Source organism: Acinonyx jubatus, chromosome B2 (genome assembly GCF_027475565.1).
Source record: "Acinonyx jubatus isolate Ajub_Pintada_27869175 chromosome B2, VMU_Ajub_asm_v1.0, whole genome shotgun sequence".
In the NCBI taxonomy this organism is placed as follows: domain Eukaryota; kingdom Metazoa; phylum Chordata; class Mammalia; order Carnivora; family Felidae; genus Acinonyx; species Acinonyx jubatus.
This window is the reverse complement of record NC_069385.1, coordinates 82563014-82582549: the sequence shown is the minus strand read 5'-3', so window position 1 is coordinate 82582549 and position 19536 is coordinate 82563014. Positions and strand designations below refer to the sequence as shown.

The 19536-nt window shown below is 33.8% G+C and overlaps 1 protein-coding gene across 7 annotated transcripts in view; it reads left to right on the top strand.

The window, feature by feature from the left end:
• SENP6 (SUMO specific peptidase 6) overlaps positions 1–18123 on the top strand; it is a 114167-nt gene extending 96044 nt beyond the window's left edge. For 6 of the 7 annotated variants that reach the window (XM_027057390.2, XM_053222560.1, XM_053222563.1 and 3 more), the window contains 8 exons: positions 1376–1498; positions 2648–2740; positions 5412–5839; positions 11971–12074; positions 13627–13715; positions 15341–15409; positions 15509–15659; positions 17501–18123. In XM_027057390.2, coding sequence (XP_026913191.1) covers positions 1376–1498; positions 2648–2740; positions 5412–5839; positions 11971–12074; positions 13627–13715; positions 15341–15409; positions 15509–15659; positions 17501–17710 — 1267 coding nt within the window. In that variant the 3' untranslated portion in view covers positions 17711–18123. The remainder of the gene's footprint in view (positions 1–1375; positions 1499–2647; positions 2741–5411; positions 5840–11970; positions 12075–13626; positions 13716–15340; positions 15410–15508; positions 15660–17500) is intronic. The other variant, XM_053222562.1, reaches the window with a different exon arrangement.
• The last annotated feature ends 1413 nt before the right edge of the window (positions 18124–19536 follow it).

Here is a 19536-nt window from a genome sequence, read left to right as displayed (position 1 = left end):
TTCAGCAGTTGATATAAATTATGCAATGAGGTAATTTATTGTCTTAGAGTATCTTTTGTGGGCACACACTGAGTTGCCGTAAAGCAAGAAATCTATAAGTTCTATCCTGTTCATCAGAAGTTGAGCTTTAAAAAAATGTTCAAATATTATGATAAAAGTGACCAGTCTTAAAGATATGTCCTGTGGGATATTTGCTGTTTCTGTGTAAGATTTTATAAGGTTTTCAGATGCTTTTCATATTAATAAAATGAATATGGTCATAAGCCTGAATTTGCATAGCTTCTCTGTGGGAGCTTGGAGCATTATCAGTTAATCATAATTTCCTTTTATAATATTAAGGATCACCACTGTTTGTTTTGATACAGACCCATAGAAAAAACAACCAAGCAAGTAAAAATTAGAACCCATGTAAGATCACTTTTAAAAAAGTCATTATTACAATTTCACTTTCATACAGCTTCTAATTTTTTCTGTCTTTATAAAAAGTAGTCTGTGGTTGGGTCTTCATGTTTTATTAACTGAAGTATTTAAAACAGAATAAACAGTTCATAAAAATAACAGCTTTATTAAGGAAAAAATGCACATACCATTATAATACTCACTTAAAATATATATTCAAGGGTGCTTGGCTGACTAAATTGGAAGAGTGTGTGACTCTTGATCTTGGGGTTGTGAGTTTGAACTCCATGTTGGGTGTAGAGATTACTAAAACAATTTAAAAAATATTTAAAATATATATTCAGTGGTTTAATATATTCAGACAGTTGTACAGCCATCATAATCAATATTAGAACATTTTCATCCCTCAAATGAACCCCAGTACCCATTAGCATTGAGTCCTCATTTCTCTCCAACCCAACCCTCAACAATAGGCAACCACCAATCTCCTCTGAAAATTTCATATACATGTAATCATGCAATATGTGGTCCTTTGAGACTAGTGTTGTTCACTCAGCGTATTGTTTTCAAGGCTATTCTGTGTTACAGCATGTATCAATACTTCATTTCTTTTTATTACTAAATATTCTGTTGTATAGATATATCACATTTTATTTTTCTCTTCTTTGGTTGATGAGCATTTTTGTCATTTCCACTTTTTGACTATCATAAATATTTCTATGGACGTTCATGAATGTGCCCTTGTTTTAAAAATCAGATCTTGCAAATCATAGTTCTATTCTCAAATATCACTTTCATTCCTTGAAAATAATCTATTAATCATTGTCTAGAATATGATGTAAACTCGGCTAATAAATTCTTTCAGTTTTAAGAAATAGAGACAGTGGTGGCTAAATAGATGCTTGATCACTGTTTGTTTCTAATATAAAGTAAACTGTTAAATTCATTATATTTGTTTCTTGTTTTAATAAAATAGATATTTGGTGCTTGAAAAACTGAAGAAAGAAGAAGCTGACCGAATTCATATATTCAGTTCTTTTTTCTATAAACGCCTTAATCAGAGAGAAAGAAGAAATCTACATGAAACAACTAATCTGTCGTAAGTCAAAATCTGAAAATGTTTAATAGATCTTTAGTAAGTCTCTCAAGTTTAATTTAATTAAAAAAGTACTTAATTTATATTGCGGCAATATCTTTTAATTCTGTTGTCAATTCATAGTCCTCTAAAGCCTCAAGAATACCTGGAATTCAATAAAGATTATTGGTCCAATATCTAAATCAGTATTTCCCAAATATGCCTGATAGTTTAAAAAAAAAAATTACTTGGATACTTATTAAATACAGATGGCTTTGCTTTACCCTAGATGTTCCATTCATAATATTTAAGAGAGCAACCTGTGAATCTGTACTTTTTTTTCTTTAGAAGATTTTTTTTTTTTTAATGTTTATTTATTTTGAGAGAGAGCGAAAGAAGGAGAGAAGGAATCTCAAGCGCTAAGAGCACGGAGCCCAACATGGGGCCAAATCTCATTAACAATGAGATCATGACCAGAGCCCAAATTAAGAGTCAGGCACTCAACCGACTAAGCAACCCAGGCACCCCGAATCTGTACTTTTAATAAGTTATTTGGATAATTGTGCTCAGACAAGTTAAGGATATACTGTTCTATATATTAAGCTCCAATCAGTTTGTTTATAATTCCTTTCCATATACTGATTACGTCCAGCTCTAATATGTACTGATAATTGGTCAAAAGATATATACAGAGTGTCCTAAGTTCTGTCAAATGTCTTGAATTGATGGCTGCTGTGCATAATAATAATTCATACTGTTTCAGTGATTTCCTAATTTTAGATCTTAGAGTTGATGAGAGTGATTGGTTAGACCAATGTTCATAGTCTTTTTTATTTCATCTACCGTAATGCTCACTTTTCCTGCTCTCTTCTCTTCAGGTCATGGTCTGATACACTTCTCAATATAGTTGCTAGTATGTAGTAATATAAATGGTAGCACTGGTTCACCTAGTAAGTAGTAGCAGGAATTAAATCTTGCAGATTCAGTAATGAGCAGTTTCACATCTTCCTGGGTCCATCTGAGATGTTCTGTTTTCTTTTCCCAGCTTGTTAAATCATCTTACACAATTGTTTTTTTGTTAACATCGTAGCCTTCATAATTTTAAATGGCTGCATATAAGCTGAAGCACTGGAAACACTTCAGAAGCTTGATAGTTTATCTCTTGTCTTACAGAATACAGCAAAAGCGACATGGGAGAGTAAAAACATGGACCCGGCATGTAGACATTTTTGAGAAGGATTTTATTTTTGTACCCCTTAATGAAGCGTGAGTAAGAATTTTATGTAAATATGAAAACGTTATTTTTAGAAAACGTGTTTATGAGGTGAAGAACTTATTCATTTTAAACTTCTTTCTGAAATTTGTTGTATATGTCCATATTATACTGCTTATTTTATGAAAATACAGTTTTCCAGTGAATCATTTATGACATTGTATTTTATAAACACTGGCAAGAGATTTTTCTAATTTTAAAAAGGTTTTATGTGTCCATGTAGAATAACGTCAGTTTTAAAAAGTGGCACTTGTGGTCTGCCAAACAGCCTGTGAAAAGGCTTCCTTATAGAGAGTAATGACTAGGTCACATAGAAGATTTTGTATCTTTACTTTAAAAAACACTTTGACTCTTAACCAAAAAAAAAGAAAAGATGACTAGATTTATGTAATTTACTTAAATTGAAAACCATGCTGACTACTTGAAACTATTTTCTAAATAAATGGAGGTGGTTAAATATTTTATGTTATTCTCCCACAGTGACCAGAGAGGCATTGATGTGTAGGATCAGAGTGTAGACTTGAGAGTTTTTATATTTCATTTTTCTGTTCTCCTGTGCCTTCCAGCCAAAATCCCCTAGGAATGCACCTGTAGTTGGACAGCTTGGATTTGTTCCTTGCATCAAGGACCACACACCATGGGCAACCATGGAGCCTCTAAGTAAAAGTGTGTTTGAAACAGCCTCTAACACAATTTGGGCTTTGGTTTGGTCATGTGGGGAAAGGTGTAAGGAAGCAGTTGTTTGCTTGGGTAAAAAAGTGGCATTTACCCATTTAGCAAAAAGGGGGAGTATTTGGTATTCATTTGGTTGTGCTGTGACCTAGTTTGTCTCTGCTTAGACAAATTGAGAAATGGCCTTGCATTGTCTCAATTTATTATGGTTGTGGAGTAAGTTTGTCTGAAGTTGATATTCAATAAGATTGTTTATGTCTAATAAGCCTAAGTGTGCCAGACTAGCTTCTGAATGTGTTCTCTTTTTTTCTCACTATGAAAAACAAATGCAGTCAGTAGTATAATGAAATTCTGTTTAAAATCATACGTTAATCATGAGACCTGTCGTTTCTAATGAGTGCAGCCACAGATAGGTATCTGTTTTTTGCTGTTTTATTTTTAATTTTCCTGGTGGTGGTAGTTTTTTTAAAGTCTGTAAGCTAATCCATCTTAAGTGAAATTAATTGTTCTAGCCTCTTCTCCCACTGGTGATTTAAGGTCAATGTAGCTGCTATTAAAAGGGATCATAAAAGCAAAACCCTGTCTCTTAGAGGTTGAAAATTACCTCAAATGTGTCTGATTCAACCTTATCCTTTCAGCTAGGTGAAGAAAGAATTTTTCTTAGTTTTTAGGTGTACAACAGAAAATTTATGGTTTATATGTATTGTCATACCTAAGAAATGTTAAAAACTATGATGGACTTAGGTTATACCTTTAGGTTGGGAATTAGTATGATACCATATTAATTTTCAAAACACATGTTTTCACATTTAACTTTTCTGACATTGAGATGTGATTTACAGTCAACTATGTCTTGGAGTTAAGGAAGGGAGAAGGATGGTGTTTTGCTCTTTGTACTACGCCAGCCCGATCTAAGTCCCTAGGATACTGAGGATTAATACTTAAGAACAGGGAGAAGCATTCCTCCATCTTGCCTTTATAATGCTGAGGATGAAGCCAGGCTCTGTCACCCTGTTTTTAATGCAATCTGATGAAGAGACATTGTTTCTTAGTATTACCCTGGGGAAACTTAACATTTTGTAAAAATGAGAATGTAGAATAACTTCTATTTATGTCAAGTTAAGCATTTTTCCTCTCAGCAAATACCTATTGAACACCTACTATATGACAAACGCTGTACTCAGCTAATAAGTTCTCTGACATCTATAGCATGTAACACTGTCTAGCAAATGGTAAGTTAATAAAATTCCTTTTTAGATTAATATTAGTCAATGTTAGCTGTATAGCTCTTTACTCATGGCTTATAACCTATTATTGGAAACTGTGATACCTGAATTCAGCTATATCACGAGCACCCACCTGATAGCTGGAACTCTACTAATATTTGAAGTTTTCTAATAATGCTTAAAGTAGAAATGCTATTTCCATTTAGTATACATACATTTCAGTATAGTATAAGACAAAGAATTATTTAATATTTTCAATATTAAGCAATTCCTAATCTTATTCTTAAGAAAAACATAGTAAAAGTCTTTTAAAAGCTACATATGTGCAATATTTAGAAAGTGTTCAAAATTATAGTCTAATTAGACTTCTGAAAACATTTTAATCTTGAGGCTAGTTTTCTATTCTTTGACATAAATAGGTCAAGAAACAAAGGTAAATGGAAATGGTGAATTACAGTGATCGGAGTTATATTTTATTAAGTTGCCTAGAAATAAGAATGAATTTTTCATTCAAAAGAATAAAGATACAAAGGATTGTTTGCAAAATAGAATGCAGGCTACATAATTCTGAACAAAATATGTTATTTTTGAGTAGATATTGCAGTCTATTAGTGATCATATAAAACATAAGATAATCTTAAAAATTGAACATTCTTAATAGGTTTGTTGGCAAAGGCTTTAGAAAAAATATTTCAGTTGATATTGCCAAATATAATAGGCTCTTCTAATAAATAATGTATTCAGTAGTTTCATTTGTTTTTTACAGTGCACACTGGTTTTTGGCTGTTGTTTGTTTCCCTGGTTTGGAAAAACCAAAGTATGAACCTAATCCTCATTACCATGAAAATACAGTCATGCAAAAATGTTCAACTGTAGAGGACAGTTGTATTTCTTCTCCTTCAGCCAGTGAAATGGACAGTTCACAAAATTCTTCTGCCAAGCCTGTAATTAAGAAGATGCTAAACAAAAAACATTGCATAGCTGGAATTGATTCAAGTGCTGAACAGGAAGAAAGTGACCCTCATTCTCGGAGAAACATAGGCAGTATGAAATGTAGTCTGAAAAAAATAAATCATACTGCAAGTGAAAATGAAGAACCGAATAAAGGAGAATCCACATGCCAGAAAGTTGTTGATAGGATTAAAAGTGAAAATGGCCTACAGAATGAATATTTAAATTCTATGCACCATACAGGTATGTTTCTGAATATTTTGAAAGAATGAAGGAATTCAGAATAAACTGGATTTCTTGTACATAGGATTAAGATATTAGGGCACACTTTTTTTTTAAAGTCATGTTTATTGACATGACTTGCTTACAATAACATTTGCCCATTTTTAAGTATAGCCCAGTGAGCTTTGATAAATATGTACAGTCATGTAATCTCTATAGCAATCAAGATTTAGAATCTTTCCATCACTCTAAGAAATTCCCTTGTGGCTTTCCACACCTCATAGAACGTTTAAAAATTGTGCTATAAGGTCTACATTTTTCATTTATAACAACTTAGTTTTATTCTTATTTTATAGGAAATTTGTGTATTTGGCAGAAACCGTAGTTGGACAGTCTTAGATCTTTAAGATAAAGTCGTTCATTTGTAATTTACAGATGGGCAAATAGAGATCAAATAATTAGAGTCAGAAAATAAAGCTTTTTCCTCCAAAATAGTTGTTGACATTCCAATTAAAGGTTAGTTCCTTATTCCTCACTCTCTCCTTCATGGTTCTTAGTGGGAAGAAGGGCACTGCTCCAACTTCTGCTTTTTTATTTTCCTTCAATTTTGTTGAATCAGTATTTTTTCCTTGAATTGGTTCTATATTTCTTGCACTTGTTAGAGAAATCTAAAGTTTCTCTGCCAATACTTAAATTTCATATCAAATCATTTAATTTTCTCTCCAACCCAAAAGTAAAATAGTTACTTGATAAAATCCATAATATGCTAATGATATGTGCCTTCCTTATTAAACTGTGAGTAAATCTAATATGCTTTCTTTGGAGGAAAAAAGAATAAGGCATAGAAGAGGTTACATGAATTCAGAAAGAACCTATCAAAAATTAAGAATGCTGAACATTGTCTTGGTACTTTTACCACTTTATTTTAGTAACTCAGCTAGTATTGAGTTTTGTAAGAATATTTTTTATTTGTTTGACATATTTTCTACTTGGGTAAAATAAAAAAAAGAGGCAACGAATAGTCATATTAAAGATTAATTACTGGAGCACCTGGGTGGCTTAGTCAGTTAAGTTTCTGATTTCGGCTCAGGTCATGATCTCGCAGTTTGTGAGTTCGAGCCCTGCATTGGGCTCTGTGCTGATAGTGCAGAGCCTGCTTGGGATTCTCTCTCCCTCTCTCTCTGCCCCTCCCCCGCTCCTGCTCGCTTGATCGCTCGCTCTCCCTCTCTCTCTCTCAAAAAAATAAACATTAAAAATTTTTTTTTAAAGATTACCATTTTGTCACTCTTAAGACCAAGTGTGCATGGTTTCTCATCCCCTTTAAAACAGTCTTACCAATTAGCACATGAAAAGGTGATGGAGATAATTAGACATAAAAGAAGTGTAAATCACAACTATAATGAGCTACTTCTTCATATCACACTAGTATGGCTACAATTAAAAAGTCAGATACTAACATGTGGGTGAGGATGTGGAGAAATCAGAATCCCTCATATGTTACTGGTGGAAATGTAAAATGGTACAGCTGCTTTCTTTGGAAGACAGCTGGATAGTTCCTCAAAAAATTAAATGTAGGGTGCCTGAGCGGTTCAGTCAGTTAAGCAACCAACTCTTGATTTCAGTTCAGGTCATGATCTCAACGGTTTATGAGTTCAAGCCCTGCATCAGGCTCTGTGCCTACAGTGCAGAGCCTGCTTGGGGTTCTCTCTCGCCCTCTCTCCCCCTCTCTGTACCTACCCTGCTTGCTCACTCGCTCGCTCTCTCTCTCTCAGAATAAGTAAAGTTGAATTAAATGTAGAGTTAATATATGACCCAGCAATTTCATTCTTATTACATATATATCCAAGAGAAGTAAAAGCACACAAAAACTTGGACACGAATGTTCACAGCAACTTTATAGTAGCCAAAATGTAGAAGCAACCCAAATGTCATCCACTGACAAATGGATAATCAATTAGTGATATATGTATCCAATGGAATGTTATTAGGTCATAAAAGGAATACTGCTACATGCTACAACATGGATGAGTCTTAAAACTATTGTGAAAATAGTCACAAAAGACCACATGTTATATGATAGCATTTTCATGAACTCTCCCAAACAGGAAAATCTATGGGGTAGATTAGTTGCTGCTTGGGGCTAGTGTGGTGTGACAGACAGGAGTGTGAGGAGGAGGGAAATGATGGTTGAAGGGTACAGGGTTTCCTATTGAGATTTGAAAATTTACTGTGATGATAGTTGTACATATGTGTAAATATATCAAAAACAACTGAATTGTACTTTTTTTTTGAGAGCGTGCATGCGTACTAGCAGGGGAGGGGCAGAAAGAGAGGCTTAAACCACAAACCATGAGATCATGACCTGAGCTGAAACCAAGAGTCAGACCTTAACTGACTGAGCCACCCAGATACCCCCTGAATTGTACACTTTAAATGGGTGAATTGTATGATATGTGAATTAGATTTCCATAGAACTATTGTCTTTAAAGTTCTCCGTTGATCAGTAATTAATACACTGTAATGTGAATTCAAATTAGAAATGAATTAAAGTTTGGGGCACCTGGGTGGCTTATTCGGTTTAGCATCGACTTTTGGTTTCAGCTCAGGTCATGATCTCAGGGTTTGTTAGTTCAAGCCCCGCATCGGGTTCTGCGCTGACAGTGCGGAGCCTGCTTGGGATTCTCTGTCTCCCCCCAACCCTCTCTCCACCCCTCCTCTGCTCCCTCTCTCAAAAAAATAAATATATACACTTTAAAAAATGAATTACAGTTCAAGACTTAAAGCAATGGGGCAAAGCCTAGGGCTTCATATGAGCATAACCCCAGAAATTCCTGGTAGCCCTTTCCTTCAAATTAATGTTCTAGTCAGGTAGTATCCAGTTAAATTTAAGTAAATACCCTCACAAATCCTAGTGGAGATCCAAGTGTAGAATCATGTGTTTGCCTTTCTAGTATTTGTTTATTCCCCCTTTTTTTTGTTTTTGTTTTGTTTTTAGTATGTGTGTAGCCATATCAAATGTATCTTCCTTAAGGGAAATTAATTTACTTTTATTGGGTGTGATACCCTCATATTTTCTCTTCTTTTCAATGCTTGCCTTCATCCAGTGATGATAGTATCCCACAGTTTGAAAAATAGTACTCTAGAGTAAGTCTGTACATTTCTGTACTTTTATCAGATGTTTCCAAGGGATCACTCACACAAAAGTACATTAAATAATAGTGCTCTCTAGAGGTGCTTCTACTACCTCAGAGAAGTTGGTTATATAGTCTGTTCTATATAAAATGATGGCATGTTAAAAATTAGGATAAGAACTTATAACAATTTTTGTGATTATGATTAATATTTCAAGAACTGATTTCTATTTGGGCTGGGAATAGAAAAGATTTAAATGAAGCATTTAGACAGTTTTAATGTAGGGTTTTTTTTGTTTTGTTTTGTTTTTTTAACCTTTATTTTTGAGAGACAGAGAGAGACCGAGCATGAGCACAGGAGGGGCAGAGAGAGGAGGAGACAGAATCTGAAGCAGGCCCCAGGCTCTGAGCTGTCAGCACAGAGCCCGATGCAGGGCTCGAACTCACGAACCATGAGATCATGACCTGAGTTGAAGTCGGACGCTTAACCGCCTGAGCCACCCAGGCGCTCCTATAGTTTGGTTTTTTTTTTTTTTTTTTTAATGTTTATTTATTTTGGGAGAGAGAGTGCAAGCAGGAGAGTCAGGCTCCATCTCATGAATCATGAGATCATGACCTGAGCCGAGATCAAGAGTCCGACACTTAACTGACTGAGCCACCCAGGCACCCCAGTTTTAATATAGTTTTAACCATCTAACATACAGAGTCACAAGTGTTGACTTCTGATGTCAGGTAATATGCTGTAGTAAATAAGTGGGAATTGTATCTTATCACAAGAATTAGGTTAAGGTCAATTGTAGGAAAATAATGTGTAGTATCAGTACTTTCATTTGCTGGTTTTTCAGTTGGGCACTATATGAAATGTTGTCTTGCTCTGGTACATGAAAAATGTGTATGTTTTAAACTCTAGAATCTCACTCGGCATCTTCAGATGATCTCACTATGTGAGAAGCTCTCAGGAACTGGGACTGATTAAAAGAACAGCTGATTGAGTTACCACCTCTCAGTTTATGCCAGAACATTTGTTTACTGAATGAAAGAATTGACTGCATCCTTTAAATTATTTTTTTCCATTTTTTTTTGAAATGTACATATTTTTAACTTGTGTAAGGTATATTTTATATGATGCAGCTTCTGTAGAATTGGCTGCTAGAGTAACTTGATTACAGTTGATTAATAATGAATTGCCTGAGGATTTGGACAGATTTTATTCAAATATAGATATTTTAGCTTCAAACATAAAAATACAGATGTTTGAAAACAATTGAAAGGTTTTTTTTTTAATTGAAAAACTTTGTCTGTGTGTGTTTTATTATTTGTGAGAGAGAGACAGAGCTTAAGTGAGGGAGGGGGCAGAGAGACAGGGAGACACAGATCCAAAGCAGGCTCAACATGGGGCTCAAACCCATGAACTGTGAGATCATGACCTGAGCTGAAGTCGGACGCTCAACCGACTGACCCATCCAGGTTATTTTTCATAAAGCAAAAGAATTTACCATAGTGTTTTATTATTATATTAAGTAGTATGTTTCCAATCACAACATCCTATCCTAAACTGATTATTTTCATTTTAATATTTTTCTTTTATTATTTGTCCAAAAACAAGCCTATTTTACTTAACTTTAATCATGTTTTTTTTTTATTAAAGCTTTTTTTGCTTTTTTTTTTTTTAATGTTTATTTTTAAGAGAGACTTAGAGACAGAGTACAAGTTGGGGAGGGAGAGAGAGAGATGGAGACACAGAATCCAAAGCAGGCTCCAGACTCTATGCTGTCAGCACAGAGCCCGACACGGTCTGAGCTCCCAAACTGCGAGATCATGACCTGAGCCCAAATTGGACGCTTAACCAACTTAGCCACCCAGGCGCCCCAGAGCTTATTTATTTTTGAGAGAGAGAGAGAGCATGAGCAGGGCAGGGGCAGAGAGAGAGGAGACCAAGGATCCCAAGCAGGCTCTATGCTGTCAGCACAGAGCCCAATGCATGGCTTGAACTCACAAACTGTGAGGTCATGACCTGAGCCAAAGTCAAGAGTCAGATGTTTAACCAGCTGATCTACCCAGACACCCCATTAATCATTTTATTTTTTAATCTGTATTGTACAGTATTTCATACTTTTACAATTTTAATTTTAAAAATATATAATATTTCATTTTATGTTCTACAATTTGCTATTTCTATTTTTGGACATTAGGTTATTTTCAGACTATTGTAGCTTCTGTTACTAAAGATAACTAGCAGACCTAGTACAAAAATGTTTTATATATCTACATGTATATATACACATATTTAAATATACATATATTTAATAATATAATTGACATCTAGTTTTAAATTTTAATGAATTTTAGGGTCTGAGTTGTAGAAGTAACTTTGTAATTGACATGTCAATCCAGGGTTGTTGTTTTGTGTTTTGTTTTGTTTTTAATTTTATCTTTTTTAATGTTTATTTTAAGAGAGTGAGAGTGTAAGCAGGAGAGGGGCAGAGAAGGAGAGGAAATCCCAAGCAGGCTCCGCACTGTCAACTCAGAGCCTGAGGTGGGGTCGATCTCACAAACTGTGAGATCATGATCTGAGCCAGTATCAAGAGTTGGACTCTGAACCAGCTGAGCCACCCAGGTGCCCCTTGGTCCAGGTTTTTATTAAAAGCAAGTTATATTTGTGAGGGGTGCCTGGGTGGCTCAGTCCGACTCTAGATTTTGGGTCAGGTCGTGATCTCCTGGTTTATGAGATCAAGCCCCATGTCGGGCTCTGTGCTGACAGCATGGAGACTGCTTGGTATTCTCCTCTCTCTCTCTCTCTCTCTCTCTCTCTCTCTCTCTCACTCTGCCCCTCTTCCACTCATGTTTTCTCTCTCTCAGAAATAAACTTTTTTTAAAAAGTAAGTTATATTTGTGATATTACATGTTAATGCAGGTTTTACATCTATATTTACTATATAATTGGCATTAATTTTAACATCATATACTGTAAGTTATATGCATGTCCTTTTAAAAATTATGTAATGTTTCTTACTGATATAGATGGTTTAAGCAAAATTAGACTAAACTATAGTGATGAGTCAGCGGAAGGCAGTAAAATGCTTGAAGATGAACTCATCGACTTCTCAGAAGATCAGGATAACCAGGTAAAACCTAATGCTTGGCAAAAAGCTCCAATATTTTATCTAATTAAATTTTTCCCTGGAGTCCTATAGACAATTCCTTCAACCAATAACACAGGCCTTCTGAATTTGGGTCTCATCTCAAAGCACAAACTGAGTTTTTAATTCAGAAGTTGACAGCATAAATGTATTAATGTTGTTTTGCATTATTTTCTTTTAGGGCTTTTGTTGTAGTTTTGGCCGTCCATTTAATAGAAAATGAATTCTCCCACCTGAACCCAGCCACCACCCCAGTAGCCCTACCATCCCTTTCCCTTCCTCTTTTAAAACATTTATGGGTCATACTTAACCTTTGGTCTAACTTCTTCAAGAGGCAAATGTTTAGATACTTGATTATATGGTACATGAGCACCACAAAATTATATTATTTTTTCCACTTTTCCAGTGATTTTTTTTTCTTTCTTCTAAATTAATGTATAAGTATCATGGCAGGAGCACATAGTATTTAGTTAAAACTAACATAGGTCAATTCTCATTATTTCCTTAGAGTTTCATTTGCTATAATAAATTTTATTTACACCAAGAACAAAATCTATTTTTGAAAATATTTTATGACTTCAGTTAAAGAGGGCTTTATATTGAAGGAAAAGTTTGTAAGAATTCTACAGCATTTCATTTCTTTAATTCTTTGACCTTTCTTTAGTTGTTAAGATAAACTTTGAGTTTATCTAGTAGTGAAGATAGCTCTGTACTGTACCATTTGTCCTTTTTGTTTAATCTTCTTGTGAACAAAAGCCATTTTTTGTCATGTCCCTTGCTCTACAATATATGTTTAAGGAATATAGTTTTTCTCTGCAACTTATACAGGCACATTGTATGTATTACATTAAAGGCTTACAAAGAGCACTGTTCTTACACTCCTTTGGTTGTAACAGTTATATGAACTAGCTAATCTATGTATTATTATTACAATTATTATTTCCATTGTTGATTATTTATAAGGTTGCCAGAAACTTTCTAAAGAATAGAAAAAGTCTTGTTTTACATTCAAAATAATCGACAGAATAAGACACAGTGTCACTAAGTTTTCTTCTCTCAAGTGAAGCAGATATATGGTTTTGTCAAGGAGGTGTTTCCAAAAACTCTTTAAATATTTCTGATTTGAGAAAATTATTTATGTAAAAGAATAATAAGTATAAGTCCTTCATGCTCCTATTGTGAAACAGTTGTCTTAACCAACAAACTAAATTTTTGTAGAAATATCTAAAATCAGAGCAGTAGTATTTGACTGAAGAAGAATGAATCATAATATTTTCAATCATTAAAATTTTCTTTTACATTGAGCAAATAGATGTAACAATGGACTTCTGATCAGTAATTTCTTTTCATTAAAATGTCAGTGTTACGGCATTACAGAATTACAATTGAGTGACTGCATTTTCTCATGTCTGATCACTTAAATGGAAAAGAATTTACATATTTGCTACAAAGATTTTTATCATCAATAGTGCTACTTTGTGAGGTTATTAATTATTTAGATTATATATTTTTAATAGTAACAGGCTGTCTTTTATAGGATGATAGCAGTGATGATGGATTCCTTGCCGATGACAACTGCAATTCAGAAATAGGACAGTGGCATTTAAAGCCTACCATCTGTAAACAGTAAGCATTAACTTTATATCTTGAAAACTGCATGATAAATTTTATTTACATACCCTCCTAAAATAAAACATAACTGGACAGTTTTTATTTAAACTAGTGCCTAAAAGTCACAAAGCGTGTCAGGATGGGTGAGGAGAATGTCCAGGGCTCAAGTTGGGCAGAATGGATAATCCTTTCAGTTCTCTGTCCATTTTCTATTTGTGTATGCAGACACATTCCCATAGACACCTACTATTTCTTTTGGATATACATTGATTTGGAACAAAGAAAGGACAAAGAACTGTCATTCACATTCAGATCAGTAACTTGGGAATTGACGTTTACAGTGGTTCAATAGCTACTATGTAAAGACTGTGGAGTGACTCAAGGCAGTCCTTAGGGACATGTCTCAAGAGTGAATCTGTTTGGTTTTCAGAAGTCCATGTCTGGAGCACCTGATTGGCTCAGGCTGTAGAACATGTGATTCTTGATCTCAGGGTCATGAGTTTAAGCCCCACGGTGGGTGTAGAGCTTGCTTTAAAAAAAAACAGAAAACAAAAAACAAAGTGAAAAAACAGTACATGTCATGAGGGCTTTTCAGGGTCTATGAATCACTTAGTTGATGAAGTATTACCTATTTCTAGACTCCATTTCTTTTGACTTTTTTGTAGAAAATGTTAGGTGAAACTCCATTAACAGCTTTTGAAAAGCAAACTTCATTAATAAATGAAAATGTAGAGAGCTCCAGCAATTAAGAGATCTGCATCAAATCCCATAGAATTTTAGTCAAGAAGAACCCAGATCCTTAAACATTCAACTTTTTGTACTACGTTAGACTTCCTCTTAGGTTTACAACAATATTTTAAAGGTTGAGTGTTACTTATATCGAGTGTTCTAAAGTAGAATCTTACACTGATTCCTACACCAGATTCTAAATCTTACACTGGATTCTTACATTGGATTCAAAAAACACTGGATTCTAAACTAATTTTTTTTTCTATTTTTAAGTAATCACTACACACCATGGGGCTTGAACTCACAACCTCGAGATCAAGAGTTGCATGCTCCACCAACTGGGCCAGCCAGGCACCCCTAATTTTTCTGTGTGATGATTACCTGTTTTGCTATCTATAACAGGTTTTGGTTGACCAAAACCTGTTATTTGGGGGCGTCTGGCTGACTCAGTTGAAAGAATGTGTGAGTCTTGATATTGGGGTCGTGGGTTTGAGCCTCATGTTGGGTTATAGAGATCACTAAAAAATATAAATGAACTTTTAAGAAATGGACTTATTTCTACTTTGCTTGGTCCCACTTTTGGTGATTTGGAATCTGGGGATGTTCAAATTTTCAGAATTATTTTGACTTCTTACTAAATTTTGAATTCTTTTAAGGAACTAACTATAGAACTTTAGTGAAATATATTCCTAATAAGATATGGTTCAGTTAGTATTCTACAATTTGGTATTTAGTATAACTGTGGATATTTAAGTATTATTGGGGTGTATGTGTCTGTAAGATTTATTTTTCACCCAAGCTTTACGGAGTCAGGGGAATTTTCAATGTTTTAAATTCTCTTGTTAATGCTCATCTTTTTATGTGTTCTTTAACATTATAAAGTGTTAACATTTGGTCATTTTACCCTGCAGACCTTGTATCCTACTGATGGACTCACTTAGAGGCCCTTCTCGATCGAATGTTGTAAAAATTCTAAGAGAGTAAGTTCAAAATCATAACTTGTACTTTGTATTCTGGTGGGAATGAGGGACTATGTATACTTATATATGTATATTCTTACTGTATGTGCATTATTGCAGGTATTTAGAGGTGGAATGGGAAGTTAAAAAAGGAAGCAAAAGAAGTTTTTCCAAAGATGTTATGAAAGGCTCTAATCCAAAAGTACCCCAGCAAAACAACTTCAGTGATTGTGGTGTATATGTATTACAGTATGTAGAGAGCTTTTTTGAGGTGGGTTTCAGTATGTTGGATCTGATATGATAAATAATAAAATAGTTTATAGTGGACCCTTAGACAAAATGGGTTTGAACTGCATGGGTCCACTTTTTCACAGATTTTTTTTTTTTTTTTGAAAAATATAGTACAGTACTATAAATGTATTTTCTCCTCCTAATTAATGATTTTTGTAATATTTTCTTTTCTCTAGCTTACTTTATGTAAGAATATAGTAATATAATACATATAACATACAAAATATGTGTTAATTGACTATGTTATTAATAAGGCTTTTGGTCAATAGTAGGCTGCTATAGGTAAGTTTTTCGGGAGTCAAAAGTTATATGTGGATTTTGGACTCAGTAGGGTAAGCACCCTGAATCTCCACATTGTTCAGGGGCCAACTGTATTTGACCTTACATTAATGTTAAAAACATTAATAAGGAAATATTTTAAGTAGTTTGAAAACTATCATTTCAAAAATTTGTCCAGGGAGCAAAAACTCCCAAATTGGAAAATTTTTTAAAAATAAAAAGACTATTTATACTTCATGAAATCCAAGGTTTGTTGACCTCATGCCTCGTCACTGATCAACTCTCCCTCTTCACTCGCTCTTTCCACCTTAAGAAATCTCTCCCATCATTGGGACTTATACCCTCTTTTCTCCCCTTTACAGATATATTTATGGAGAAGTATTTATATGTTCACTGTCTTCATTTCCACAAATCCTACTCGTTTCTCAAATCTTTGTAATCTGGCTTTACTCTTGCCCTTATGTTGAAATTATTCTCAACCTCCCGGCACCATTTTACACTGTTGACCATTCCTTCTTCATAATGCTTTCTTCCTTCGACTTCAGAGATACAAAACCATGCACACCACTCCTGGATATCCTTTATAATTATCTTGATTCCATCCTCTTCCTCATCCATTATCCATTATAGCACTCAGTCCTGTGAATTCTATCACTTAATGTCATATATGTGCAATCCTTTATTCCTGCTGCCACTTTCTACGTCCAGGAAACTGGCATCACTATTCTGAACCACTACACCAGTCTCCAAGCCTGCTGCCTTTTATTTTTCAGTTGTTTTCCAGAAGCTGAAGTCTAATCATTTTATGCATGTGAAAGATGAAAATCCTTCATATGGCCTGTGTGACCCAACTTCTGTTCGAGCTTCTAGCCTCATTTCCCACCATTCTTACTCTAGCATTCTATGTCATTCAGTTTTTTATATTGTGTCATGTTCTTTCTTGCCTCTAGGCCTTGGTACATATGTTCCTACCTGGGATACTCTTCCCAGTTGCTTCTGTCATTCTTTATTGGACCAACTTCTTCTCATTCTTCAGGTCTCAGTGTAAATATCACTTCTTGGAATTGTGTTAAGCCCCCAGACATGGATTTTCATAGGACTTTCTGCTTCTACTGTCATAATACCTGTCGTGTCCATTGTTGTTGAGTTATCTGTCTGTCTAGACAGAATCAGCAAACCATTTATAAAGGGGCCAAGTAGTAAATATTTTAGGCTCTGTGGCCATGCAGTTTCTATGCCTGCTCGCAGTTCAGCTATTGTGGCTGTTTTTCAATAAGGCTTTATTTACAAAAACAGGCAGTAGACAGAATTTGGCCCAATAGCTATAGTTTGCTGACCTCTGATCTAGACCACAAGATCTATAGGCAAAAACTGTCTCATTATCTCCAGTGCCTAGCACAATATCTGGCATGAGACAGATAATGAGTACATACTTATTAAATGAATTTACTGATTATCCATTTTTAACTCTAATGCTTTTGTGATTGAAATTAAAATACTTATTATGGTTTTCTAATGTGCATTTAATATTTTTATTTCCAGAATCCAATACTCAATTTTGAACTACCTATGAATTTGGCAAACTGGTTTCCTCCCCCAAGAATGAGAACAAAAAGAGAAGAAATCCGAAACATAATTCTGAAACTTCAGGAAGATCAGAGCAAAGAAAAAAAGAAGCTTAAGGACACTTATTCAGCAGAAACATCTTTAGGTGAAGGAACAGAACAATATGTCAATAGCATCTCAGATTGACCCATTTCTGATGCTTGTCAGTATTGCCTTCAGAAACTGAGTGACTTTCAACTTTGGGTATAGACAGTAAAGAACTGAAGTGCTCATTACTCAGAGTGATCTGGAAATGTTAATGCTTGTATAAATGTCATATAATTAATTTCCAATGGAGTATGTATTAAGTAAAAGTTTGTAAATATGTTAATGAGGCCAATTTTTCCAGCATTTATAATTATTTTTTTCACTTGTTAGGAAGCTTTTGTTATGTATTTTCTGTTAATAGTACTTGAAACTGCAACTTCTCAACACAAAATAAATAAAAAGAAAATATTTATAGGAGGAAATGATTAATTTGATATTCTTTAGTGAACTTGTATTAAATTCCTTAGTGGGTGTGACATATTTCATGGGAATATTAAAAGTATCTATGATAATCTTTTGACCTGCATTTGTTCTAAAATAACTTGAAATGTGAAAATATGATTAAATATAAGGAATTTTGAACAAGAAAGACATCTTCATATGCTTGTATAGTGGAAAAAAATAACAGCTTTTTAAATCATACACTCCCTTGTGTTCAGAGAACCCCAAAAATGTAATAAATATTTATAATTTTACACAAATATTTAAGAAGAAGCAGTATTAGAAATTCAAAGAAAAATAATCTTGAATTATACTACTAAACAATAATTATACTTTATCATATCTTATTGTCAAGTACATTTCTGAAGACATCAAAGACTCAGGTTAAAACTATTTTGGTAAGTGCAGCTTAAATTTCAAATATCCCATGTTACCTTTCTATATTATAGCTTAAAGTATGCTACAATTTGTGTGATATAGTTGATAAACATTTTTAATCTGTGTGAACACAGGAATTTAAATAGGAATTTACTATTTTTTGTAATGGCTTTTGCTATTTTTTCATTGCTCATTTTGTTCTCGTTATTTTGATAAACAAAATATCAGACTTCTGTGCTTGAGTTTTTTAGTGTAAATTATTTTTACATGTAAAAGTACTTGTCTTTAAATCAATTTCATAATGCAGAAAAAGTTCTCCTACCTTGAATTCTCGTTTAAAAATACTAAAATGTGATGGTTTTGATGACAGAATTACAACTCATGTAGGCATTGTGCATATATCTGCTGAAACTATTATTTTCAAATGAAATGTTACACATTTCTTTCCAATTAACTTTGAGACTTGAAATATATCTTTTAAAAGTCATTTTTTGTTAAATAATGAATTTTAAAATACACATATAACAAAAGTAGTTGAGAATAAAATGAAGGCCATTTTTATCATTAGCTATTTTTTTTTTTTTTTTAACCTGGCCAAATACACCAATTGTGAACAACATTTTAGCCTGTTTTCTTGAGTTTAATAAAGTCCACAGGTGTGTTTGGAGTGGGTGGGGGTGTGGTTAATAACAACCAAAAAAAAAAAAAGTATGAGACATATTCATTAAGGGAAGTATTAAAATGTAAGCTTAAGGAAAGTCACCATTGGTCACCATTAGTGGCATCAATTACAGATTTGTTACTTTGCATATTTTAACATTATTTATTTATGATTACATTATTTCTTTTTCAGGAATACCCTAGAGCTATTAGCTTAAATATGAAAAAGTAGAACTTAAGAGTTTAATTTTATTACTTACTGAATATGGACCAAAAAATGAAAATTATTTTAAAAATCTGATAGCAGTAAGCAAAATGGGCATATTTAATTTTTTAATGTACTGTATTTTGTCAGAACTTGAAAGTACTGAAAAACTATTCTAAAATGCTTATTTGTTTTTGTTTTAATGTCCAGTGGTTACATTTGCACTCTTATTTTTGATAAG